General features: G+C 34.4%; 1 protein-coding gene across 1 annotated transcript in view; it reads left to right on the plus strand.

Moving 5' to 3' along the window:
* The window catches only part of LOC150093819 (histone-lysine N-methyltransferase 2C-like), a 1,065,326-nt gene that overhangs the window by 289,724 nt on the left and 747,901 nt on the right, over positions 1–27,701 (plus strand). The window contains exons 18-20 of the mRNA XM_090412524.1: positions 4,856–4,969; positions 21,032–21,136; positions 27,142–27,246. Coding sequence (XP_090268650.1) covers positions 4,856–4,969; positions 21,032–21,136; positions 27,142–27,246 — 324 coding nt within the window. The remainder of the gene's footprint in view (positions 1–4,855; positions 4,970–21,031; positions 21,137–27,141; positions 27,247–27,701) is intronic.

Genomic DNA, 27,701 nt, shown 5'->3' on the forward strand with positions numbered 1-27,701 from the left:
TTGAAAAAAATCTCGCTTATAATTAAGTTTATTTTTATTGTGTAGAATTATGAAGTAATTGTACACAATGAAACTTCTAAAATTTTAATATAGAAGTCATATTGAAATTTCCAATACAAAAAATGAGTTAATAAATAAAGTTAAGGGGATAATAATTCCCTCATTATTTATAAGCTGAATAAGAAACTCGGAGATCGAAATCTAAGAGTTTCATGCTGAAGAACGTTCGGCGAGTCCAAGCATAAGTCAACACCTGGTAGTACAACACTAGGGCAACTCAGAGCAAAGGTGTACTAGTGTTGTACTACCAGGTAGTAGTAGTAGTAGTAGTAGTACAACACCAGGGCAACTCAGAGCAAAGGTGGGACAAATTTCAATTACTGTCCTTAATATTTTATCATAATGTAAAATGCAGCTCCTAGGAGATGTATTACTGTTTTACATTATGAGGGAAGGTTACTACCCAGACCAATACAAATAGCCTTTTGGCTCTTTATTGTAGTTAATAAATATTTATATTATATATTTTCATTTATATCATATATCAAAATTTGTGAGATCGTTTAGGAAAGAGATGGTTAAAAAGAGTGCTCCGAAAATGATTTAAAAACGAAAATGTATAATTGCACAATATTAAAATAAAGAAAACAATAAAAATAGTTTTTTAATTCATTTAGTAATGTTATTTTGTAATTAGCAAACATAATTTGTAGTTTAATTTCTAGTAACCTAACCTAACTACACAATAAAAATAAACTTAAACTTAAAATTAAACTTAAACTTGAAATAAATTTAATTATAAGCGAGATTTTTCAAATAACCTAAACTAACCTAACCTTACCTAACCTAACTATGCAATAAAAATAAACTTAAACTTAATTATAAGCAAGATTTTTCAAATAACCTGAACTAATCTAACCTTACCTAACCTAAACTAACCTTACCTTACCTAACCTAACTACGCAATAAAAATAAACTTAATTATAAGCGAGATTTTTCAAATAACCTAAACTAAACTAATCTAACCTAACTAAACAATAAAAATAAATTTAATTATAAGCAAGATTTTTCAAATAACCTAACCTAACCTAACTACACAATAAAAATAAACTTAATTATAAGCAAGATTTTTCAAATTTTATGTTTATACCATTCTTTTAACTCATTTTTTATCTGGTAATAGATCAATAGAATAGAATTGCATATTTGATCTTTTATTCTGTCGCCTACTTGGGCGTCGCCCAGTTGTCCATAGCCCAGTTGACCATGTTCCTGTCAGATACCCAGTGAATGTTTCTTACTCAAGTGTGTAAATCCAACTATGAAATTCAGAGGTTGTGATGGTGTGGTCCTGTTTTTTCCTGGTTTGGCCTCAGACCTCTGTTTGTTGTGCCATGACATTGAACTCTGAGAGGTATTTGAACATTCTGGGCAATGCAATGCTTCCTATTTTTTGGTAGTCTACTGAACTGACCATTGTCTCTTTCAGCAAAATGATGATACACTGTTAGAAGTTTTTTTCCACTTGGTTAGACTGTAATAAATTTAGTTTAATCCTTTAAGGATTAAATTAAATTTATTAATGATACACCGTGTCATAAACATCACCACGCTTGACTGGTCTCCACAGCGTCTCAACCCTATTGAACATCTGTGGAGTGAATTGAGTGTTGAGGTCAAGGGATCCCCCCCCCCCTCCCCCCACAACAATCCTGAACCTCTTTGTTGAAAGTTTATTTTCCACTTGGTTAGAGTATAATAAATTTAGTTTAATCCTTTATCAAAGTGTGAGCAAACAAAGTTTGCACCTGAAAGTATCTTCAGGACTGGGTTAAGGTGGTACACACCAGGGCAACTCGTTGCAAAGGTGGAGCAAGCTACCAACACTCCTATCCTAGTATCTCCTATAATAATGCAAAACACATCTCCTTGCGGATATGTCTAATGTTATGCATTAAGGGAAGGGCCACTACCCAGACCGGTTTCGACCTTCATTGAGGTCTCTTCAGTGGGAGCCAGGCCCAAGTTGGGATATCAGGCAGAAGCATTAGCAGGTCATCTCCACCTATAGGAATTGCCAATTGGTGTACCACCCTTTTTTAATAAATTACTCTGGATTTAGAGAAAGATGTTGAAAGTTTATTTTCCACTTGGTTAGAGTATAATAAATTTAGTTTAATCCTTTATCCAAGTGTGAGCAAACAAAGTTTGCGCCTGAAAGTATCTTCAGGACTGGGGTAAGGTGGTACAACACTAGGGCACTCCTTGCAAAGGTGGAGCAAGCTACCAACACTCCTATCTCAGTATCTCCCATAATGCAAAACACATCTCCTTGCGGATATGTCTAATGTTATGCATTAAGGGAAGGGCCACAACCCAGACTAGTTTCGACCTTTATTGAGGTCTCTTCAGCGGGAGCCAGGCCCAAGTGGAGATACCAGAATACTGAGATAGGAGTGTTGGTAGCTTGCTCCACCTTTGCAAGGAGTGCACTGGTGTTGTACCACCTTACCCCAGTCCTGAAGATACTTTCAGGTGCAAACTTTGTTTGCTCACACTTGGATAAAAGATTAAACTAAATTTATTATACTCTAACCAAGTGAAAAATAAACTTTCAACATCTTTCTCTAAATCCAGAGTAATTTAGTAAAAAAGGGTGGCACACCATTTGGCAACTCTTATAGGTAGAGATGACCTGCTAATGCTTCTGCCTGGTATCTCCACTTGGACCTGGCTCCCACTGAAGAGACCTCAATAAAGGTCAAAACTAGTCTGGGTAGTGGCCCTTCCCTTAATGCATAACATTAGACATATCCGCAAGGAGATGTGTTTTGCATTATTATAGGAGATACTAGGATAGGAGTGTTGGTAGCTTGCTCCACCTTTGCAACGAGTTGCCCTGGTGTGTACCACCTTAACCCAGTCCTGAAGATACTTTCAGGCGCAAACTTTGTTTGCTCACACTTGGATAAAGGATTAAACTAAATTTATTATACTCTAACCAAGTGGAAAATAAACTTTCAACATCTTTCTCTAAATCCAGAGTAATTTATTAAAAAAGGGTGGCACACCAATTGGCAATTCCTATAGGTGGAGATGACCTGCTAATGCTTCTGCCTGATATCCCAACTTGGGCCTGGCTCCCACTGAAGAGACCTCAATGAAGGTCGAAACCGGTCTGGGTAGTGGCCCTTCCCTTAATGCATAACATTAGACATATCCGCAAGGAGATGTGTTTTGCATTATTATAGGAGATACTAGGATAGGAGTGTTGGTAGCTTGCTCCACCTTTGCAACGAGTTGCCCTGGTGTGTACCACCTTAACCCAGTCCTGAAGATACTTTCAGGCGCAAACTTTGTTTGCTCACACTTGGATAAAGGATTAAACTAAATTTATTATAAATCCTGAACCTCATTACATGCTTGGAGGAAGAATGGTCCAAAATTCCCATTGTTTGCTATCATACACTTGTGGAAAGTATATATGATAGCAGTCAATGAGAATTTTGGACCATTCTTCCTGCAGGCATGTAATAAGGTTGGGTTGCTATAGGGTTGTTGCAGTCATCACAGTGAAAGGAGGTCCTACATCTTATTATGGTGGGTGCCATGGCTGTTTGTTCCTCACACTATGATGTCCGTTGACTTCTTTCCAAGCAGTGTATATCACAAATATTGCCTTCTCTGCATCCAAAAAAATTAGACTTTCTCTTTCACTCAGGTGTTATTTCAACTCCAGACAGCTCTTAACCCTGTACAAATTACAAATCCACCTGACCATTGAATACTGCTCTCATATCTGGGGTGGTGCCCCTAAGAGCTCCCTGAAAATACTGGTTTCTATGCAGAAAGAGTAGTTAGATTGATTGCTTGATGACTCCTCTCTCTTGCCAATACGTGCCACTCACTTTTGCACAGGCATTCAGTCTCTGCAATCTGCATCTTCTAGAAATACTTCTATGACTTCTGTTTATGAGAATTGGCATCAATAATTCCCCTGCCCTCTTGCAAATCCATCCAAATGCATGCCGCAGCTAACCAATAATCATCACAGTTCAACTCCAAACCCACAGAACAAAATTCTCTGCTTCTTCATTTATTCCTTCCCCTGCTACTCTCTGGAAGTCTTCCACTATATGTGTTTCCCAAAGAATACAGTCCATAGCTTTTCAAATGAAATGTGAATAATTTCCTTATTGCCCATCCATGGTCCTAGCTTAGTCAGGTTAACCAACCTCTCGTGAATGGGTTCTCCATAAAAAAAAAAAAAAAAAAAAAAAAAAAAAAAAAAAAAAACACTTTCAAACAATTTAAAAGAAAGTTGAAAGTCTGTAGATTCATGTAATACAATATTAACCAAAGGTCTGGAAATGAAGCATATTTTGGCAGTGTCATACTGCAACTTCCAGCAGAGAGCAATTTTTTTTGTTCAAAGCACTACAAGCAGCAGCTCCATACTTAATGGATTTTACTTAGTGATTAAGGCTGAAAAAAAGTTTTCTGAAAGGCCACAGATAAGAAGCTTTTCATAAGTAAGGATGGTAATCTCATGCTAGGCAACAAAAATCACCTCCCATCTGAAGACTTTAACAGACATCTGTGCAACACTGGAATGAACTCAAATCCACAACCTGTTCATTGAAGAGCAGTTGTACTATCCACTCAATCAACTACATGTTACTCTATAAGGAAATTGTTTAAATAGACTATACTGGAAATCCTTTAAGTTTCCCATGCAGTTATGTCAATCCGGATATTTTTTGAATATCAATATTTTCATACATTTTTAAATTTAAGTAGTTCTTGTTCTAATTATGTTTATTCTTAGTATTAAATATTTATGATATTATTTCAGGGCAGTGGAAAATTTGCTGGAAGAAGAAGAGCCAAAACTGCAGAGTTTCGAAGAAAGAGAGGACCAAAGCCCAAAGTAAAATCTTTTAATATTCCAGGAACATATTTTTTTCAGGTAATTTTGTTTTTATGTATTGTTAATTTTTTTTTCTTCTACTGTCTATATGGCTTTCATTCTACAAGACTGTGTGTGTGTGTGTGTGGAAATGACTTAGTATATTATAGATCACATGATAAATGACATTGTTAACGATTGCTACATTTTAAAAAATATTTTGCAACAGCCAGCCAGTATAGCAAACTAATGAAACTTTATTTTCTACAGACTAGGTTAGAAAGAAAGAAAGATAACTGAAAATCCTATTAAGTTGATCACATGCCAAAATTAAACAGTGTTTCCATAGAACAGAAAACGTTTGAGACAAAATATCAGAATGATTAAACTTAATATTTAATTCTCTCTCTGCACTGTATTTATCCATTAAATTTAATTATGAGGGTAAACCAGCACCTAAGCCTAAAGCACATTTAGAAAAAGTCAGAATACACCAAGGCTCATGTACTATGGGTTTTCTGTGGCCAGTTTTTGTGGAGAACATATGCTAATTTTAAATTGGGTCCAGTTGTTCATCCACTAAATTCCTGATATCTACCGTCCAAATCAGTCTATTATTTTCCTCCTATTATTTTCTACTAGTTTTCCTCTGAGTCTTTTTTTTTCCTTACCATTCTAGCAGTAAACACACATTTTGTTAATCTTTCCTTTTTCAGTCTGTTTCCATGATCATACCAGCTTAGAGCAGCTCATTTTCAAGTTTAACCCTGTGGAGGTTGCACCTGATCTGACAGATACATGCAAATTGTTTAATATAAATATTCTTACACAATTCAATGTATAGCTTGAAGGCCATGACTAGCTGCGCTTGCGTATGAGTGACGTTACGAGTGATATTCTGCACTGTTTTTTGCTGTCAGTTTGGTTTAACACATGTTATGTAAAGGTTTGTGATATTTGATAGTAAATTGTAGCTGAGAGATATCATAATCTCCGATGTCAGTATAGTATTGGTTTAGTTTTTTTTAAAAATTTACTGTTGAAAATGGCTGGAAAAATATATCGATTGGATAATCCATTAGATGTTGAAGAGATTCAGCGAATGTTACTCAGGTCCAAAAGTGATATTTGATAGTAAATTGTATCTGAGAGATACCGCGAACTCCGATGTCAGTATAGTATTGGTTTAGTTTTTTTTTTCTTTGTTTCTTTGTTCAATAATTTCTAGATTGTAACTGAAAATAAATAAACCATCATGTATTATATTTGCAGTGTTTTTTTTTCTTCTAAGTTTTATCGCATTTTAACACATAATAGTAATGAATGTATCTTAGATACACGCGACCTATGCTGCAATTTTTTCGAGTGTGACCTCCACAGGTTAATGGAATGGAAACAGCAAAATGAAATAATTAAACACAGGTTTAATAGTACCAGTATTTTTTCTCTTTCACAGAGATGTTATCTGTGATAAAGTATAAAAAAATGATCACAATGCACAAACAGTAAAGTGGAAAATCGTAGACTAGAAGCCTAATCTTTTGATAATTCTTTCTTTCAGGATTACACAGTGATTACCAGTCATGAATAATTATGGAGATATTTATTATTATTATTATTATTATTATTATTATTATTATTTTGACACCTCCAGGGAGTCCAAAGACTCATCGAGGGAGAGTGTGCCGACAGCATCGAACGATTGGCCCCCTTCCAACTACTAACCGCGCTCAAACTTACTTAACTGAGCCATTAGTAGCAGAGGCTCTACCAATCGACCAACCTTTGCCGGCTATATATAAATATACTACCATGTTTAAGAGCTTATTTGAATTTAAATTAAAATAAAGTTCAACGTTTTGGCCTTTACATCAAGGTGATCTTCAGGAATACATACATATACACATGGTCACAAGCTACATTAGTACTGCTTGGTCAATCATTTGACCAGTAGCCTCACCTTTGGTGAAAAAAAATAAAAATAAAAATACTAAAAAAAACATAAAATAGAACATAATTATCTTATAAATTAAAGATGCCAAGAAATTATAATCTTGGTTTAATCCTTTATTCAAGTGTAAGCAAACAAAGTTTGCACCTGAATTAACTTCAAGACTGAGCAACTCGTATATAGTGACTAATGACTTCACATCACTTGCCTTAGTATCCCATAATGCAAAGCACATATCCTTACGGACATGTATAATGCTATGCATTATGGGAAGGGTCACTGCCCAGACCTGTTTCAACCTTTATTGAGGTCACATCGGTAGGAGACAGATTCAGAAGTGATATCAAGGTTGAAGTATTGCAGAAGTCATATTTCCATATGCAAGTAGCCAAAAGGTGCCACATCTTATTACAAAAATACTCTGGATGAGTTATATACAAGTTGCCCAGTCCTGAAGTTACTTCAGGCACAAACTTTGCTTACACTTGGATAAAGGATTAAACCAATCTTATAATTTCTTGGTATCTTTAATTTATAGTATAATCAAATGGAAAAACTTTAAAAAAACATAATTATCTTATTAAAACTTCATCAGCTGTTATTTGTTTTTTATACTCCTGTTCCTTTAAATTTCTGTTTGCTAGTTGAGAGTTTTCTTATCCAATTAAATTTCTTTTCTTCCGGTATTCACTATGTGGTTATTCTTCTTTTTTTCCAGATACTATTCAGGTTGTAAGTGAGCCATCCAAATCGTAGGGAGTTTCAGGTCATCATTTTTGTTGAGATTTAGTTGGTTAATAAGCATTTCACATTCTTTCACGAATTTATATTCATACCATGTTTTGGTCTGATATAAGCCTGGTTGGCCGATGGTTAGCATATCTGCTCTCCATTCAAAAGGCTGCGGGTTTGAATCCCGCCATAGGCATGGATGTTTATGATTGTCTGTGAAAATATTAGTGGATGGTGGTTGACAGTAGATGGTGTTGGTGTAGACAATGCGGTTCTCTGTAGTTGATGGCGAGTGGTACAGTAGGTGCCCTCCCTTGATGACTCCCTGGGGGATCCCTTGGCACCTACGGCACCCCACCCCCAGAGTTGGGGACCGGTAGGGCGGTTCTCCTTGAATTTTGATGGCTCGAATTTCGAAGACCCCCCCATGGCACCTACCCCCCCCCCCCCCCCCCCCCCCGAGTTCCGGATTGGTAGGCCGGTTCTCCCCTGAGTTTCAAAACGTTTCAAATAACTTGAGAAAAACGTTGCACAAAATGGCTTATCATTTTATATATATAGGGTAGATTTTTTTTCGCTAGTAGTCAGCCTATGGTTAATAGGATTGATCAAGCAATTATTCTCAGTCCACTGTAGCATGTATTATATATGTGTGTGTGTATTATATATGCTTTTCTGAAGATGACCTTGATATAAAGGTCAAAACATCGAATTTTAATTAAGGTAAGTTCTTAAACACGTTAGTGTGTTTCCATAATTATTCATAAAAACCTTCTTAAAAGGACATTCTCTTTCAAGTGGTGGTAACTTGGCTTGTAACAAAGTCTTGGCCATTGGAAGGAGGTCTAAGAATTGCAGTTTCCCACATCTTGGGAAGTTTCACATGACTTCATTTATTTAGATGTTCATTTCTGAAATCTGTTGCTTAATCTAAAAAAGTTCTACTCCAATCATTGGGAATTGAACTTCTGATCAGGCTCTCTGAATTATGCAGAGTAGCCACTGCAAAACTTTTATACCTCCATACTTAAGCATTTCTGGTCAAATATCATCTACTCCAGCTGCCTTTTCAAATTTAAAGTTTTTGATGACTTTTTCTACCTCAAGTATTGAAATATACTCTTCTTTGCATTCCTCTTGAAAATTTTATGGTTCTGTCACTGCTTAGTTCATTTAAGTCTTTCAAAGTATTACTCCAGACATCCAGAATATCCTTATCTTCAGTTTTCACGTCACCTTTATCATCTTTGATTCCTTTTACAGTACACTTTCCTCCATTTCTAAGCTTCTTTAATAGCCTCCAGAGCATTTTGCCACCTTCCTGATATTTATTTTCCATACTCTTGCCAATGTCTTCCCATGACTTTTGTTTAACTACTTTTACATAGCTTAGGTCTCTTGCATTTTGCTCTGTATTCTTTATGGCATCTGCCGACTTGTTTGCTGGGAACTTTTGGTATTCTCTTCTTTTCCAGGACTGCTTCTTTAACTTGTTTTGTTCATCATGATTTTCTTATATTTCTACCCTCACAGAAAACTTCACATACCTTCCTAGCTGAATCAATCAATGTCTTTTTTAGAGGTTTGCTACTGAGACTCCAAGGTTTGATTCTTGTTTTCAATTTGTTTTGCTTTTTCTTTAATAATGCTTGTATACTCAATTTGCAATTTACCCATAAAAGATAATCAACTTTAAATCTCTTTTAAACTTTCGTACATACTGTTCTTTTCAATGTGGTATCCATTTTTATTCTGCTTAATATTGAGTAATGGTCACTTCCAATTTCAAATCCTCTGTACACTCTTATATCTTGAACCAGCATGATGATATTACTATCAACAATGATGGAGGCTTTTCTTATTTCTTGTGTTTTCTCTCTATGTGAAAAACGCACCTTCATGTTGAAACATGGTGTTAGTAATGACTAGGCCATGTCCCGAGCAGGAGTCCACTAAATACTTACCATTATTATTAGATTTTCCTAAAATGTTCCTATATTCCTGGTGGTATTCATTTCCTACTCTGCTGTTCAGGTCTTCAACAAGAACCACATTTTCCATTTTCTTTATGCAACCTGTCTGTTCTAACAACTCAAAAAATTTCTCCACTTCTTCTTTAGAAGAACCTTATGTGGGATCATAGGTACAAATAAGTTTCATTGGCCATTTGCTCATTTTGAAGTCAAATTCCTGACATGTACCCTCAAGGAGTTTACAGGATATGACAGTACTACATGAAAAAATTACATCATCACTAACTTCCTATCTGCAATTTTTCTCGAAATCATTCTATAACTTGTCAAGACTCCAATATTATCATTATCAGATCTTATATTTCTATTGTCTAAGGCACATTGTACCGTATCAATCCACCTATATCTTGGTCTTCCCCTGGGACGTTTTCCTGCCAACCTGGCAGAGAACACTTGTTTTGCTAATCTTTCCTCGCCCATTCTGTTCAAATGACCATACCACCTGAGATTAGCTCTGCTAATGCATTCTTGGATGCTGACAATGTCAAGTTCTTTCCTAATATCCTCATTTTTAATATGATATTGCCATTGATGCCATCTGTTCATGCCTCTAATCTTTCTCAGGACTCATATTTGCGGTCTCTAGTCTTTGGTCAGGTGTTTTACTTCTGACCCAGCTCTCAGATCCATAAGTTAAAACTGGTTTGAACACTGTCTTGTATACAGCTAATTTAGTGTTCCGACTAATTTCTCTCTTATTCCATATGAATGTATTCAGTTGACTTCCTACCATACCAGCTTTGTTGATTCTGTTGTCTATTTCCATATTTAATTTCCCATCTTCACTAAAAATCGTGCCTAAGTAGCAGAAATGTTTTACTTGTTCCACAGGTTCCCCATTCACAACACAGTTGACATTTTCAACAATTCTACCTATTTGCATTGTCTTTGTCTTTTTAATGCTGACCTTCATACCGTATCTATTACAACAGTTATTCAGTTTAGACAGGGAATCTTTGAAACTTGTAGCAGATTTATTCAGAAGTATAACATCGTCCACATAAAGCAAAGAGCTGACATTAACATCTCCAATTCTGATATCATGTTTAATACTGCTTTCCTTCATAATGTGATCCACATAGATAATGAATAACAGAAGGGATAATGTACATCCTCGTCTCACACCAATATTTTAACATTAAACTATCTTCCTGTACTTCCTTTAATCCCAACAGCTGACTTACAAATACAGACTAAGTATTGCTTGATATAATGCCCCATTGACACCATATAACTGCAGCATATTGAATAGCTTCTCTCTTGGCACCTTGTCATATGCCTTTTCCAGATCGAAAAAACTTATACAGATCTTTGTTATATTCCCATGCTTTCTCGACTATTTGTTGTAAAGTGAAAATTTGATCCTGACAGCCTCTATTTGGCCTGAATCCAGCTTGTTCTTCACCAAGCTTTTCTTCCACAATTCTTCTCAACCGTTTCTCAAGTATACTTGTAGATCTTGCCAGGAACACTCAGTAGGGAAATATCTCTGTAATTTTCACATTCAGTTTTATTTCCCTTTTATATATGGGCACTATTAGTGCTCTACTCCAATCATCGGGAATTCGTCCCTCTGTCCAGGCTTTCTGAACTATGCAGTGCAGCCACTGCAAAACTTTTATACCACCATACTTCAGCATTTCTGGTCGAATATCATCTACTCCTGCTGCTGCCTTCCACATCTGAAGCCTTTGATGGCTTTTTCTACTTCAAGTATTCATATGTATTCCTGACTGTATGCTGGTTGAGTGTTTTTTACCACTGTGTTATCACTGCTTGTTTCATTTAGCAATTTTTCGAAGTACTTGAAGGATATCTTTTTATTCTGTTTTCACGTCACCTTTATCATCTCTAATTCCTTTTACAGCATTCTTTACTCCATTTCTAAGCTTCTTCAACAATCTCCAGAAAGTCTTGATATTTATTTTCTATGTTCTTGCCAAAGTCCTCCCATGACTTATGTTTAGCTAGTTTTACACACTGTTTAGCTTTCTTACATTTGTCTCTGTATTCTGTAAGAGTAGAAGCTGACTTATTTGCCAGGAACTTTTGATATGATTTCTTCTTTTCCTTCACTGCCTCTTTAACTTCCTGTGTCCACCATGGAGTTTTGATTTTTCTATCCTTGCAGACAACCTCACCACATGCCTCTCTGGCTGAATCAATCAAGGTTTTCTTCAAGGCATGCCACTGAATCTCCAAGGTTTGGTTCTTGTTTTCAGACGCTTTCATTTTTTCTTCAATAATCTTTGTGTATTTTAGTCTACAGTTCGCATCTGAGAGCTGCTCAACTTTTATTCGCTTTAAAACTTTCTTACATGTTATTCTTTTCAATATGAAATTCAATTTTATCCTGCTCAAGACTAAATAGTGATCACTTCCAAATTCAAATTCTCTCTACACTCTGGTGTCCTGTGCCAGGGAGAAAACATCACTATCAACAGTAACATAGTCAATGAGACTTTTCTTATTCCTTGCCTCTTCTCTCCATGTGAATTTGTGCACATTTTTATGGTGGAACACGGTGTTAATAATAACCAGTCCATGCCCTGAGCAGAAGCCCAACAGGTATTTGCCATTATTAGCTTTGCTCTTTTCTCCAAATTTTCCCACAATATTTTAGTATGTCTGACAATCATTTCCTACTCTGCTATTTAGATCTCCAACTGGGACCAACTTTTCCTTTTTCATTGTGTTAGTTGCTTTTTCTAAATCCTCAAAAAATTCCCCCACTTCACTTTTGTAGAACCTTCTGTGGACCATAGACACAAATAAGTCTCATTGTTCAGTTCCCCATTCTGATATCTGCCCACTTCACTGTACTTGAGATTGTCTGCCATTCAAGAAGATTAGCCTCATATTTAGTGTTGAATACTATGGCTACTCCTTCTTTTCCTTGATTGTCATTTTCTGAATATAACATTTTGTATTTATTGCTCAGAAAGATCTCACCATTTGAAATTGGACGTGATCACTATTTAGTGTTGAGCAGGATAAAATTGAATTTCATATTGAAAAGAATAACATGTAAGAAAGTTTTAAAGCAAATAAAAGTTGAGCATCTCTCAGATGTGAACTACAAACTAAAATACACAAAGATTATTGAAGAAAAAATGAAAGAGTTTGAGAACAGGAATCAAACCTTGGAGATTCAGTGGCACGTCTTGAAATAAGCCCTGATGGATTCAGCTAGAGAGGCATGTGGTGAAGTTGTCTGCAAGGATAGAAAAATTAGAACTCCATGGTGGACACAGGAAGTTAAAGAGGCAGTGAAGGAAAAGAAGAAAGCATATCAAAAGTTCCTGTCAAATAAGTCAGCTTGTGTCGTGATGTGTTCTTTTGACGTTCGAATCAGCCATCTTGTTAAAAGTCACTTTCATAAAATAAAAGAAAACTAATTGTAAATTGAATACTGATCTAAGGGTAGAGAAATTTCTATTATACTGCGCCACTCTATCCTTAGATAAGTCTATATGAATTAGTAGGATCAATCAAAATTAGTTAGCAGTCTTTTCACTAATTCAGGCCGAAGTATTTATTTTCTCTCTGGGATTCCCGCTAGATTCGAATTTTTGTGAACGGTGCAGTAAAAAGAATTTCAGGCAAACACAATATTTAAATTAACAAACAAAACATTTAATATAGGTCATATAACACTTACATAAATTTTACTTCTAATTTTAAACAATAGAAATAAGTCAAACATTAAGTCAAGTCAATCACATTAGTTCAATCTTCCAAACCATCACATACACTTTCTCAGTTTCTGAGTCACAAAGTTCCTACACTTAATCAAATACAATAGAACTTTCTATCTGAATGGTTTCCACACAGTCCTCAGCTATGCTATACGCTTAAAGAACACCGCAGGCGCTAATCGCTGTAAATATCTCTCAACAATTCTTATTTTCAAATTCTCATTCGCAAAGAATTTTCACAGTTAAAGTTAGGTTAAATATAGCGTAACTAACATTCAATTCTTCATGCATTGGAAATAATCAATATGTCAGTCCTTACCAGAAACAGTTCCTAGTACATCAATTACGTTGCGAATAACTTTCAAAATATATTTGTTACTCTTAAGAACACATTTATAAGACTTCTCCGCAGTTATAACTAAAACACTATTAATCACGCTTCACAACTATAGATATCAACTGTAAGGTACTTTAAATATCCTTGTTACCACTCATTAAATAATTAAACACTGTGCAGTTCTCCTTAGGGCGATTTAGAATTAAGTCGCAATTCTAGATTGACTGGATTTAATCAGAATTCTTTACTGAACGTCCAGCTCCTTCATATTATCTGATTGCGGCATTAAATTCCTTTTATTATTACTGCTGACTTCACCTTCAGCTAACTATACGATCCACTTCGTCTTTACTCGCTTATAATTATTATCCCTTTTAACTTATGCCCTTGAGAAACTGTTTATTTACTTCCACTTCTCTAGTTTATACCCTTGCTTCCTTTCACTTCAAAAATTTTCCGTTCCCTCTCCTCTTACTACGTATATATTTTCTCTTCTTATTTTGCCCACGCTCCCTTCACTCGCGCTCGTTTATTTCACGCGTCTCTATGACAACCGATAAACGTAAACATTCTCGCGAATGTGTTACATTAGGCTATACAACTACATTCAGTTATTACATAACGTTAAACTTTCACAAAAAGAATAAATAGAATATTTGCATTTCAATAAATGCGTAGTTAAATTACAAATACAAGTTCTTATAATATTGACATAACAATAAATAAAATAACTTATTAATACTTAATACAGTCTTTTCATTATTCATACATATATCTTTGATTAAATAATTAAATATTAGACAAAATTAAGGTAGTTATATGAATATTAAATTTTAAAATAAGTTATATACATTAAATAATATTTACAAGTCTAGCCTTTGTGATGGAAAATCATGTTGGATTCTGAATCAAATAACATTTATTCTATTTTCTACATAATTAGAATCCAACACTTGTGCTCTTAGAGAATACAGAGACAAATGCAGGACTCTGATCTTTCTCGGGACTCTCATGTCTGCGGTCTCTAGTCTTTGGTCAGCTGTTTTGCTTTTGATCCAGCTCTCAAATCCATAAGTTGAAGCAGGTTTGGGGGCTGTCTTGTATGCAGCTGATTTTGTGTTCCAACTAATTTCTCTCTTATTCCATATGGATTTATTCAATAGACTTCCCACCATACCAGCTTTGCTGACTCTGTTGTCTATTTCTATATTTAATTTACCATCTTCAGTAAAAATCGTGCCTAGGTAGCTGAAATGTTTTACTTGTTCCACAGGTTCTCCATTCACAACACAGTTGACATTTTCAATGATTCTGCCTATTTTCATTGTCTTTGTCTTTTTATTGCAGATTTGTAGTGGATTTATTTAGAAGTATAACATTTTGAAATTTGCCGACATAACTCCATTTGAAACTGACTTCCAATCAAGAAGTTTATTTTCATGTTTGGTGTTGAATGGTATCACTACTCCTTCCCTTCCTTGATTATTATTGCTTGAAAATAACATTCTGTACTTATTATTTAGTGAGATCTTGCCTGTGTTTGTCTTCTTTGTTTCAATAATGCCAATTATGTCCACATGGCACTTTTCCAATTCTTCTGCAAGTTTGATTTCCTTTCCATTAATACTCCTTATATTGATGGTTCCTATGTTGTGTTGGAGCTTATTCCAGTAGCTGACTTTTCATTATTCACTTGGTTCCCTGACAAAAACATCAGGGGCTTTGTTTAACCTAACAACACTTCAGGCTGCATGAAATCTCATCATGTTGTACCATCATATGCATTTATGGTTTAAACCAATAAAGAGTGCAATTTGGTCAGCTAAGCCCCAATTGCCAGCCATTCCTCTATGGATTGGACATTAGGATTGGACATTCCTAATGTCCAATCCTCACATGAAAGTGAGGATTGGACATTAGGCTATAAGCCCCCACTCTGTTTTCTGCATTCCTAAAAGGCAATGTGGAAGTCTTCTCCCAGTTATTTGGTTTTTGACCCATTTAAGCCTATTATTTTCAGCCTTCTACCAACAGACAAGCCTATCTGGAGTGGCATAAACTCTACCATTTACCCAAATGTGTTCATGGTTGGTTTATATTTGTGAGGTGTGAGGTTTTTCTGGAGGAAAACTGACTCCACAGCTACAGTCTGAGACTAACTCAGTCCTTGGGGGAGAGAGGCTCAGCAGGTGAAATATACCAACTGATCACCACTGTCACTAGACTGATATACCTATCAGGAAATTGCCCCACTGCATAGCATGGTTTATGTATATTTACTGATTTTGTCTTCTTTCTTTCATTCATACTCTCACCTTTTAAATTTTATTTTTATTGATTTTTTAAAATTTTTATTTTGTCCCATATCATGTAACAACTAACATGTTCAGCCCTGCCAAGTTACATAATCATTACACATAAATGTGTTTTAATTAACCTGTAATCCAGCCATTACAACTGTCTAATTTTTCATAGAGTTTACTGGTGCTACATGTAGAAATTATGTGCAATGGCCTTCTTCACTGAAGGCTATTCTATATATTTTCTCCTTAACAGATAAAAGTAAAATTCTCTTCTTCACAATATGAGTTTAATGCATTTGGCAGAACCTAGTTCTGCCAAATGCATTAAACTCATATTGTCTGTCGTATGCCCCAAACTAAAATTTTAATCATCCCCTTTCCATCTGCTAGAAAATCTCTCTAAATCCAGTCTTCTCTGAATACCCCTCATTTTCTTCATTTTCAATGGATTGACATACATTAAAAATTTTGGAGAGTAAAGATGGGGGCTGTCATGCAATATTGGCTTGATGAAAGACGTGTCACGGTTTCATTACTTCTTATAATTTTTCTTATTTTAATTAATCTCATAGACAGTGGAACTTTACTAATTGTCTTACCAGTACGGTTCCAGAACTTCAGTTTGGTATCAACCAAAATACTCAGATTTTTGTAATGCCTTCATTCAACTGTATCCATCATCATCATCATCATCAAATTCCTGACATTTACCCTCAAGGGGTGTACAGTTCAACTGTATCCATCTAATATTATTGTCTTATTGAATCAGATATAATTGCATTACTAAATCACTTAAGGAATTGAACAACGTAGATAAGAATATAAATTAAATTACACTTTAATAAATATTTCCGATATTTTGACAATGTCACGTTGCCATTTTCAAAAGGAACTTACAAAAAAAAAGGCACGTGCACGTAGGCAATACAACACAGTAACTGAGAATGAAGAGATGAAGCTATTGTTCTCCTAAAAGTTCTGATGGTGCCCTCTAGCGGGCTAAGTAGGTGTTCTTGGCTGTTGGGCTGAAGGTCTGCTGATGTAAGCCTCCCAAATTTGGGGCAGTTGCATACAACCAAATTTGTTGAGGTTTGGAGAGTTTCTTAGGGCTGAGGCTGATTCTATAAATAGTCTTTCGAATTTGTATTTGCTACGGTGTATTACTGTAGCTTTCTTCCATGCTCTGGATACGTGCCACAGAATATCAAGTTTATCACTGTGTCAGAATTCCAAGATTGTCATATCTCATATTCCTGTCTTCTAGGGCACTTCTGACTACATCAATACACTAAGATCTTGGTCTTTCTTTCTTAGAGTCTTTTTTCCTGCAAGCTTGGCATTAAAAACACTTGTTCTGCTGGCCTTTCCTCTTCCATTCTGCTTAAATGACCACAGCACCTGAGATTAGCTCTGCTCACACATTCCTGAATGTCAACACATCATGTTCCTTCTTAATATCTTCAGTTTAAACATGATTCTATCGATAATGCCATATCTTTACACTAATTTTTCTCAGAACTCTCATATATATGCCATCATAGTCTCTAGTCTAATCAACTGTTTTATTTCTAAGACAACTCTCAGATCCCTAAGTTAAAACTGGTTGAACACTGTCTTACAGTTGTTTTAATGTTTTTGACTAATTTCTCTCTTATTCCATAGGCTCAACTGCCAAAATATTTTACTTGTTTTATATGTCTCCACTAAGAGTGTAGCTGAAGCTTTTCATGCGCTGCCAATTTCAGAGTTTTGGTCTTTTTATTGCTGACCTTCATACCAAACTTGTTATTCGATTTGGTTAAAGAATTCTGGAGATATGCACTGGATTTGCTTATTTAATCTGCATAAAGCAAAGAACCAAGTTTGATATCTTTGATTCTGATAGCAAGTTTAATGCTACTTTCTTTCATAATGTGACTCAGATAATGAATAAGAAGGGACAGTGTGCTCCCTTCATTTATTCATTTTACATTAAATCATCTTTCCTGTGCTTCCTTCAATTCTAACTGCTCTTACAATTTAAATCCGCTATATATTACTCATGGACTGATTGAATTGAAACAAAAATGAAAAAATAAGCAGCTGAAAGAAAATAAAAACATTGAAAACTGTTGGATCCATATCAAGGAAAGCATAAAAGTAGCAGCAGAAAACACAATTGAAATTCACAATTGAAATTCAAAGTAAAATACAGCAAAAAAGATGGAAGTAATTATAGGTATTATTTCTGGGAAAATTCCCATGTTACTCCTCCAAGTAAATATTAATTATATGGCTATTTACCCTATTTTTTGTTTAGGAGTGGCCCTTTTTTATAATGTCATTGGCATTTTACTCAATTTTAGGGTATTACTGAAGTTTTACATAGGCAGATATATGAAGAATATAAGAGGGAAAATTCGGACATACCTTTTGTATGTCCGAATTTCATGTAGGATGTTGCTGGCTGTCTTCTTATTCAGCGGCATCCCAGCACGTGGAAATATATATTCATCGCTGTTAAAGGAAGAAAGGGGATTGGAAAAGTAAGGATAGAGCAATCGGGGAGAATTATTGGTGAGGCAAGGAGTATGTCGAACTTTTTGAAAAACCTGGGCTTTTCTGCAAATTTTCCCAAAATTTATGTATGTCTGGGATTCATTTCCTACTCAGATGTCTAGATCTCCAACAAAGACTATCTTTTCCTTACCAGCTCTTTCTCTAATAATTCAAAAAATTCCTTCACTTCTTACTTAGTAGAACCTGCTTTAGAACGATAGGCAGAAATAAGTTTCATTTTCCAATTTCCCATTTTGAAATTTATCCACATATCTCCATTTGAAACTGCATGCCAATCAAAAAGTTAATTTTGTGTTGAATACTATCACTCCTTTCATTTCCTGATCGCTACTGCTCATATATAACATCCTAAATTTATTATTTAGCAGGATCTCACCTGATTTTGTCTTCATTGTCTCAAAATGTTGCCTTTATGAGGCAATTTCCTTTATGTTGATGGTGTATATCTTAAATTCTGCTGGCTGACTTTTTTTTTTCCCTAACTTTTCACTGTTTTGCCATGGCTATTTGAAGAAAACAGCACAACCTTTGTTTAACTGGGTGATGCTCCAGCCAGTTAAACAAAGGAAATTTCATATCTGATCTTCATATCTATATCTGGTTTAAGCAAATACAAAATATAATTCAGTCTATCCTCATTCATTCGGTATCCAGAGGATACCTAATAACAGGGCAGACAACATGTCTAATAATTACACACCAATTCATTTTTAATTAATGTACCCTTCACACATAACCATTACTTTATTCTTCCTTTAAGCTTTTCCACATATTTATACTCTAAACAACAATAACTGAATTTTGATTACTAATGCCTATTGCCAGCTAAACAACATTAAATAAATAACTAAGTTATTTACAATCTACCATCACATTGAATGGCTTCAATGTTGTAAACTTCTATAATCTTATATATAGCAGTGGATTTTCTTAGTGTTATACACAAAATAAAGGAAATATTATTTAGGAATCCAATCTAGAATAGTTTTCACAAATTCATGTAGTGAGTACAGTATGGCATGGTTTCATTAAAGGGGAAAGATTACAATTGGTCTGCACGATGTTTACGAAGATGTTATGAGGAAAATTGACCAGGGTAAGATGTAATTTATTTGGGTTTTAGCAAAACCTTTGACAGCATTCACATAAGTGGTTATTGATCAAAATGTACCAAATACACATCAATGATCACTCGGTGAGATCAATAAATAAATATGAATGAGAGATGACAGGAAGTAGAGTTAAGTGAGAATAATCTTCAAATATTAAAAAAATGGTCAGGAAAATGAAATTTCAAAAATAATGCAATTATATGATTCTCGTAGACAGGCTTATATGTTGGTTATGCATTACTAAACCACTTAAGGAATTGAACAACATAGATAAGAATATAAATTAAATTATACTTTAATAAATATTTCCGATATCTTGGCAATGTCACGTTGCCATTTTCAAAAGGAACTTACAAAAAAACGCACGTGCACGTAGGCAATACAACACAGTAACTGAGAATGACTATTGTTCTCTTAAAAGTTCTGATGGTGCCCTCTAGCGGGCTAATTGGAATTGTTGATTAATTTGTAATAATGTGCACATGGCAACCTGTATATCCCTTGAGAATAAATATTAACAAATTGAGAATGATGGTGTGATGATTATATGTGACATATTGTGCTATTAACCATGCTGTTGTCTGTGCATAAAAATTATGCAAAAGATAAAGAAAATCATATAACATAAAAATATTGAAGATGAAAAAAAAATTCAGTATATGGACAAGGCCAGTCTGCATGTGAAGTAGTGATTACATTTTATGATTGGTTAATCACATATAATAATGTGATTACTTTCTACAAGCCACCACCCCCAGGTTCTTCTTCTGTGGTTGTTAACAGGCCCTTAAACCTCCAGAACCATCCAAGGTGTTCTTAGATTTTGTAATCACAATTCCAGAATAATGTGGTTAGCTCTATGCCTATAATTGTAGTTTATATACCAATTACATGTTATTCTCCTATCAGATTTGCCTGAAAAACCTGAGTATCCAAAAGAAGAACTCTGCTACTGTTATATGAATAGCTGACTCACCTTACCTTCACTTGAAAAGCGATAGTAAATAAAGGCTCTTCTCTTCATAGATGGGATTCAAATGCTCTTTGGCAGAACGACCTTGTATTTCTAAAACTGACTGTGCTATGGTGGTCCCTTCTCCAAGCAGTGAGTTAAAACAGATTTTGTCTGTGGATATGCGTAGAACTTCCTTTGAATTCATCAGTTTTTCCCATTTTCTCCATACTGACCTCAGACACGACATTGTATATGAGGTAGATAAAAAGTACAGGATTTATGTAATTTGTAGAGTTCATGCCATTGGCATCGTAAATGGACTTCCCTTAGTGAAAAGCTAATAATAATACCTATTATTATTTATTAGTTAGTTAATGATGGCTAATCAGCAATTTTGCTATTAATTAGATATTAATGATTGTTTTCTTAATCACTCTCTCAGGGTTCTTCGGTTATTGATTCTAAAGACTCAAAGCAAGAAGATGAGCCTGCTGCAGATAATAAAATGGTACTCTGCTCTGCAACAGATGATTATGTCCTTTCTCAAGTAAGACCTATAAAGGATTTCACACATATTTATATATAATCAAATTTGAGTACTTATAATTTAATAATAATAATGCATTGGTTAGTTAACTTTCCAAGTCTCTTTCATGTTGTTTCTTGAAAAACAAAATTACATGATAGTTGTGTGACTTCCTCCTGTAGTACATCTGTATTGTGGTTAGGCTAAGGTTTGTTTATTTATTTATTTTTATGGAATGTGAGACCACTTCCACTTACTTGGAGGCCTTGAAGTGGTTTGAAAAATTTCCACGTTTCATCTTTTGAGCAGGATTTCAAATACCTGCACCAGACATTTATAATGCATACAACTGAATGCCAAACACTAAATACCTGAACAATGATAGTCTTGATTGGCCAACTGGATAGCATGCCTACTCTCCAACCATCATTCTCAAACATCAAACAGTTGCAGCAGTTTCCATTCTCTGAAAAATTTTATACTGTATAAGTCCGTTAGATAGCACAGCAGTTGAAAAACAAAATAACATAATAATTAATTTCATTATGTATGATTACATATCTGAAATCGTAATAATTCATCAGAATGAAACAGTAAATAGTGTATTTATATTACTGTCAGTTTAAAATATTGAATTCTTTTTCACAGAAAATCATTTACTTGAATTGAATAATAGTGGGAATTTCATACTTCTGATGTGTTAGAAATATTGTAATAATTTTTTTCTCTACATAAAGGAAACAAAATGAATAATAACAGATGCTGTATCATTTTTGATATCTATTTCCATTCATTTGCTTTTTTTATTATCTTGATACTTTCAACATATTTATACTTAACAATAAATTTGTTTCACAAAATGTCTTACAAGAATGAAAAATCAGTCTCCTATTTAATGGAAGTCAAACATTAATTTCTTGGTATAAGATGAACATCATAAACTCAAACATACAATAATTTATTAAATACTGGTGTGAAACTGTGTGTTATTTCATGTTAGGTAATTGTCAGTTGTCAAATCTGCATAGCTACAAAAATTCATTGCCATTTGCATGACTAGAACAGATCAAAAAATTGGTTGTAGGTTTAGCATTCAACATGGGATGCCAAGCCTGATGAATGTCTAAGTCCCATCCTTGTGATAGAAAATTTCATGCAGAGTGTCATTTAGATAGTGGATGTGTATACAAGTTGTTGACTCCCCACTTTTAATTCTGCGAGAAATGTCAGTTTTGGTTTAGATTCCTGTAAACAGTAGTACATAGTTTTAAGGTCATAGATGTAGAATTGGGTGTGTACGTGCTTGTTTGAATTTTGTTGTTGTTGTGCTTTTTAATTTTTTGGTATTGCGTTTTGTAGTGGTTAGTAATGGAAAACTTATTTAATGAGTATTGTAATGTTGGGGATTTAAATTTTCATGAACCTGTCTTTAAACAGAAACAAATGCATATGGAAAATGTTTTTGGTATTGCTTTTATTGTGGTAGTTATTGATGGAAAACTTATTTAATGAGTTAAGGCATTGTGATGTTCGGGATTTAAATTTTCATGAACTTATCTTTAAACAGAGACAAATGCATGAGGAAAATGTTTTTGTATTTTTTTTTTGTAGTAGTTAGTGATGGAAAACAATTAAAACCTTTAACTGCTGATTTTATATTCTACTGACATTGTCCCATGTGCTGAATTAATTTTGCAAAAAATTTATAAATAAAATTAATTAAAATTCTTACAAGTAAGAAGTCTGGACAGCATCATACATTCTTGATATACACTTCACAAAAATCGCAATAATAGTGTTTTATAAAATTACATAATCTGCAAGTGGTGTCCACTTGAGGGCACCATTTTTTTCTGCGCTCGAGTTAACTCGACCGTAGCAGTTAAAGGGTTAATGAGTTAAGGCATTGTGATGTTGGGGATTTATATTTTCATGAACCTATGTCTAAAAAGAGACAAATGCACATGGAAAATGTAATGTCAGAGGGTAACTGTCAGCATCATTATTGGTTTTGAAGCCTCCTGATGTGATATCATTAGGTCTGTTCTTGCTGACCTGCAGAACAGCTTTATTTGGTGCTCTACTCTCAAATTAATGCTGGTCTAAGTCCTTATATGTCTGACATACCTTTTGAAAGATATCATTCACTTTACATATAAGAAGAGTGAAGGATAGAACCAACAAACTATGCTGCTGTTTAGACCACTTAAGGTAGCAACAAGCATGACTGACCACCTGGAGTCATGGTTTTCCTTTAGAGGGACTGCCTGTTGTGTACTATTAACCCATTAGTGTCCCAGATACAAGATTAAGAATACCTTGAGATATTTTATTATCATTCTTACATGTCATCTCTATGGAATCCAAAGACTCATCATGGGAAGCTCACAGTACCAATTATTGACATGGTATTTATTGTACCTTTCCTTAAAGTTGTTCACTGACAAAGAGCACTTGTAAGTACCTCTGGCAACCTTTTTCTCTCATATACCAATTGTGAAGCAGAAAATCTACTCCTTACAGTACCCTTGCAACATCTCTTAGTTTCCTTGGGTGGCCTATGTCTTCTCTCATCTAGTCACATATTGTAAAACTTGTTAGCATCTACGCTATAAATAACGTGTGTTTCTGTTGTATTCACTCTCACCTGACCATTAGCCAATACGCAGCTAGTTATCTTCTTTCTCACTGACCTCTGAATCCTTTCTTCAACATCTCAAGAAACTCAGGTGACATAAACTTGTGCATAATAGTCCATAGGTACTCATACCAGTCTTGCAAAGGGATAAATGTATGGTGGACGTTGAAATGGATAACCTTGTCAACATTCAAGTATCATTTGAATTATTTTTTCCATTTTTGCATGTCCCCTGAACGTACTCTCTGTCCACCATTACCCCTAAATCTCTAACCTCATCAATTTTTTGTAGTGTAGTTACATCAAGGTAATTGCAACCTGTAGTTTTTTTTATCCCATTTTTAACTGTACACTTTGATACACTGAATTTGCAGCCATTATCCTTTGCCCTGAAAGTATATTCCAAAGACTGACAAAAGCTAATACTGTTTTCAGAAATATTAAATAGATATAGACATCTTCAGTACACCATAATAAAACCAAAAGAAAAATCTTCAATAGCATTGTTAAGGCCATATTATTATATGGATCAGAGACATGGAAGCTGACCAAAAAACAGGAAGCTAAATTAAATAGTTTTTAAACAAAATCTGCATAAAATATTAAAAAGATTTTGGTCCCAACATGACTTATATAAGCTGCCTGTGCAAAAAAAAAAAAAAAAAAAAAAAAAAAAAAAAAAAAAAAAAAAAATGCACCACTGATGAAATAAAAAAAAACAGGCAGATGGAAATGGATTGGACACTTACTGAGAATGTACAGAAGAGAGATTTCTAGGGTGACTTTGACATGGATCGCAGAAGGAAAATGGAAAAGGGAAAACACCTAAATTTATTTGGTAGAGAAGCTGAACTGGTGACTCAGGACAGAGGTATCTAGAAGAAATTGATATTGACCTTATGTGCAATGAGGAAAACTATCACTAACTACCAGTCTATTTTAGATGATTCTGCAGGATCTCTACACCACCTTTATGAATTATGTATCTGGTGAGCCATTCTCAGAATGCTTTTTTTTGCAGTTCCTGAATTTCAAAAATTTGTTGTTGATGACTTAGCCTCTCCTGCCTACTCCATGTGTTTCCAGCCGATTATTTTGCTGCTTATTTCACAGAAACAGTGTAAACTCATGTTTCATTGTTTATTACAGTACAGTATATATAGTGATTTTATGCTCTTAATTTCTAATCTGCTTGTGTTATTTCACCATAAACAAAATGTAAAATTCGTTAAATAGCCCCACACATTTTTTTCATTTAGGCACATGTTAACTGTTAACATATCCTTCTGGTTTCATATAGTGATTTCTAACCTTTTCTACCTACAATGAGATCATTGTAGGTAGAAACGGAATCCTGTTGTAAGTTGAGAACTGGACTGTAACTGAATGAATGTTGCTTATATATACAGGGTGTTCGGGATAAATTTGACAGTTTCGTAAGGAAAAAGAAAATCTTCTTTGTATCTATTAAATTTAATGAATTGACAAAAAAACATTACAGGCAGAGTTAATTACAATACTATCAACAAGATTTACTCAAAATAACCACCATTAGCATCGATCACAGCTTCAATTCTGCTTCGGAACCTCGAACAAGCTGATGCTACAGTCTCCCTGGGAAGGGCCGCAAAAACTGTTTTAATTTTATCCATTAACTGGGCTTTTGTATTACTGGAAGTGCGATTGGTGTCTTTTTCAACTGCGCCCCATACAAAATAATCCATGGGGTTAAGGTCTGGGGAGTTTGGAGGCCAAACATTTGGACTGGTGAAGTCGTAGAAATTTTCAGACAACCATTTTTGACTTTTCCCAGAGGTGTGGCAAGGGGCCGAATCCTGCTGCCATACATACGGCCTACCATTGGCTACCCTTGTTATCCAGGGCTTGACTACAGTTAGCAACTCCACGAACAAAGCCCGAATTCCAATGCCAGGGTTCTTCAACACCTGTTCCTGCAGATTTGCGAGGAATTCTGCTGTACGAACGCAATCAGATCGTCTGCTAGGGATCTTTCTTCTTGCTACATCCTCGTAGTCACCATTGCAAGTCTCTAGTTCATGCCTGATTGTTTTTACTGTATTCAGGGAGCATTGGGCAGCAGTCGTAATATCCTTATTTTGATGGCGGGCACGAATCATCATGATACAAGTTATTCTCTTCCATGATTCAGGTGGGTTCCAGCTATCCATCCTTTCTGACATCTTGTATATGAATGAAGAAGGGTCCAAACTTTTAAATGAAGAGAAGTGTGTGTTAATACATGTAACTTACGGAAAAATATAATTAATTATAAATATGTCAAATTTATCCCGAACACCCTGTATATATATATATATATTTTTTTTTTTTTTTTTAATCAAATAACTAAGGTTTTTACCACAGACTATTGTATACATATTTGCATTTAAAAAATTACTATAGTTCGTTGTGCACATATCACTTTACGGTTTCAGAAGGACATTAGACTACAGCATGCAGTGTTAATAATTTGCCTTGCTCTTCCAGTTTATTATCTGTTTAATTTGAAGTCATTTATAGTATAGCCCTCATAAATGTCCAAAAAGAAGGAAATGAATTTGAGAATACAAAATATAGTGTGAAGAACGAAATCCTACCCATAAGTTAATATTACAAAGACTTAGTTGCTTTTGAAAAAATATGACTCTGGTCTAAAATTTTTGAAAAGTAATGATCCAAATTTTGAATGGAGCTCGATGATCTTAGCCATAAGGAAATTTATCAAGTTCAGGAACTGTTTTTTTTTTAAGAAGTTCTGAAATAGTAAATCTTTGATATTTTTGCTTTTGCATAATTAAATAATATTTCTTTATCATTTTGTTATATAATTGCTGTGTTTTATTGATAGCCATTTCAGTGTCTGTATTTCCAGGATCAAAATCTGAGTTCAAAACATGCTGAATGTGTAATAAATTACAGTCCAATTTATGGTTTTTCAGGAACTAGTTAGGTTGTAAGAGAGTGTATGTATGTATGTATATGTGTGTGCGTGTACATATAGACTCAAATATGCACCTTAAGTTACTAAGTTTATATTTTGGTTCTTTGTCCTCAGCTTCTGATCAACTGGTTATTTTGCCTGCTTTTATATCTTTTCTTACTTGTATCAAAAATATCACAACAGGTCTGAGTGTTCAAAACTGAAAAATTTACATAAGTAATTGATATTTTGATATTAAAGAAAGTTGAATTTTTTTTATTTTTCAAGGAATGTCTGTGTTTACACTATACAGTATTCAAAATTATTGTTTGCAATAAAAATAGTCTGAATGAATTAAACTACAAGTGAAATTTTCTATTATATATCTGAATGATATTCACATTTGTGCTTTTTAATAGTTTTGCTTACATATTGTATTTCTTTTTTAAGGACTTGTGTGTCATGTGTGGAAGTTTTGGTAAGGGAGAAGAAGGTAGACTTATTGCTTGTTCACAGTGTGGTCAGTGTTACCACCCATATTGTGTGAGCATAAAGGTACCTAAATCCTTTTTATGTGTTATTTTAAATATTGTTATATCTTGATTATATGTGCTGTTTTATTTTTTTAACCAGTTTGAAGAAATTAGTAAATTCATGCGTTTTTTTTAATGATGTTATTTAAGAGATAGTATTAATAATCCACATTTATCCAAATATTCAAAGTTAATTATTTTGATACATCATGAAAATTATGGAAACAATTACCATGTTAGAGTAAAACTATAGTTTAATATTAACCAAAATGAACACTCAATGTTTCGACCTTCACATTAAAGTCATCATCCAGAGTATATACAAAGAAACAAGCTGCACTACAATCTACATGGTATGCTAAAGTTACTGATCAACCATTAAAACTATTGGGCCTGACCTCTGGTGAAAAAAAATAAAATCCTTGCTACATCAAAGCTAGAGTCCTCTTATTATTATTATCTATTAGGTTACAAAAT

The sequence above is a fragment of the Typopeltis vanoorti genome, chromosome 23 (genome assembly GCF_054136105.1).
Source record: "Typopeltis vanoorti isolate ZY-2024b chromosome 23, IOZ_Tvanoo_1.0, whole genome shotgun sequence".
In the NCBI taxonomy this organism is placed as follows: domain Eukaryota; kingdom Metazoa; phylum Arthropoda; class Arachnida; order Uropygi; family Thelyphonidae; genus Typopeltis; species Typopeltis vanoorti.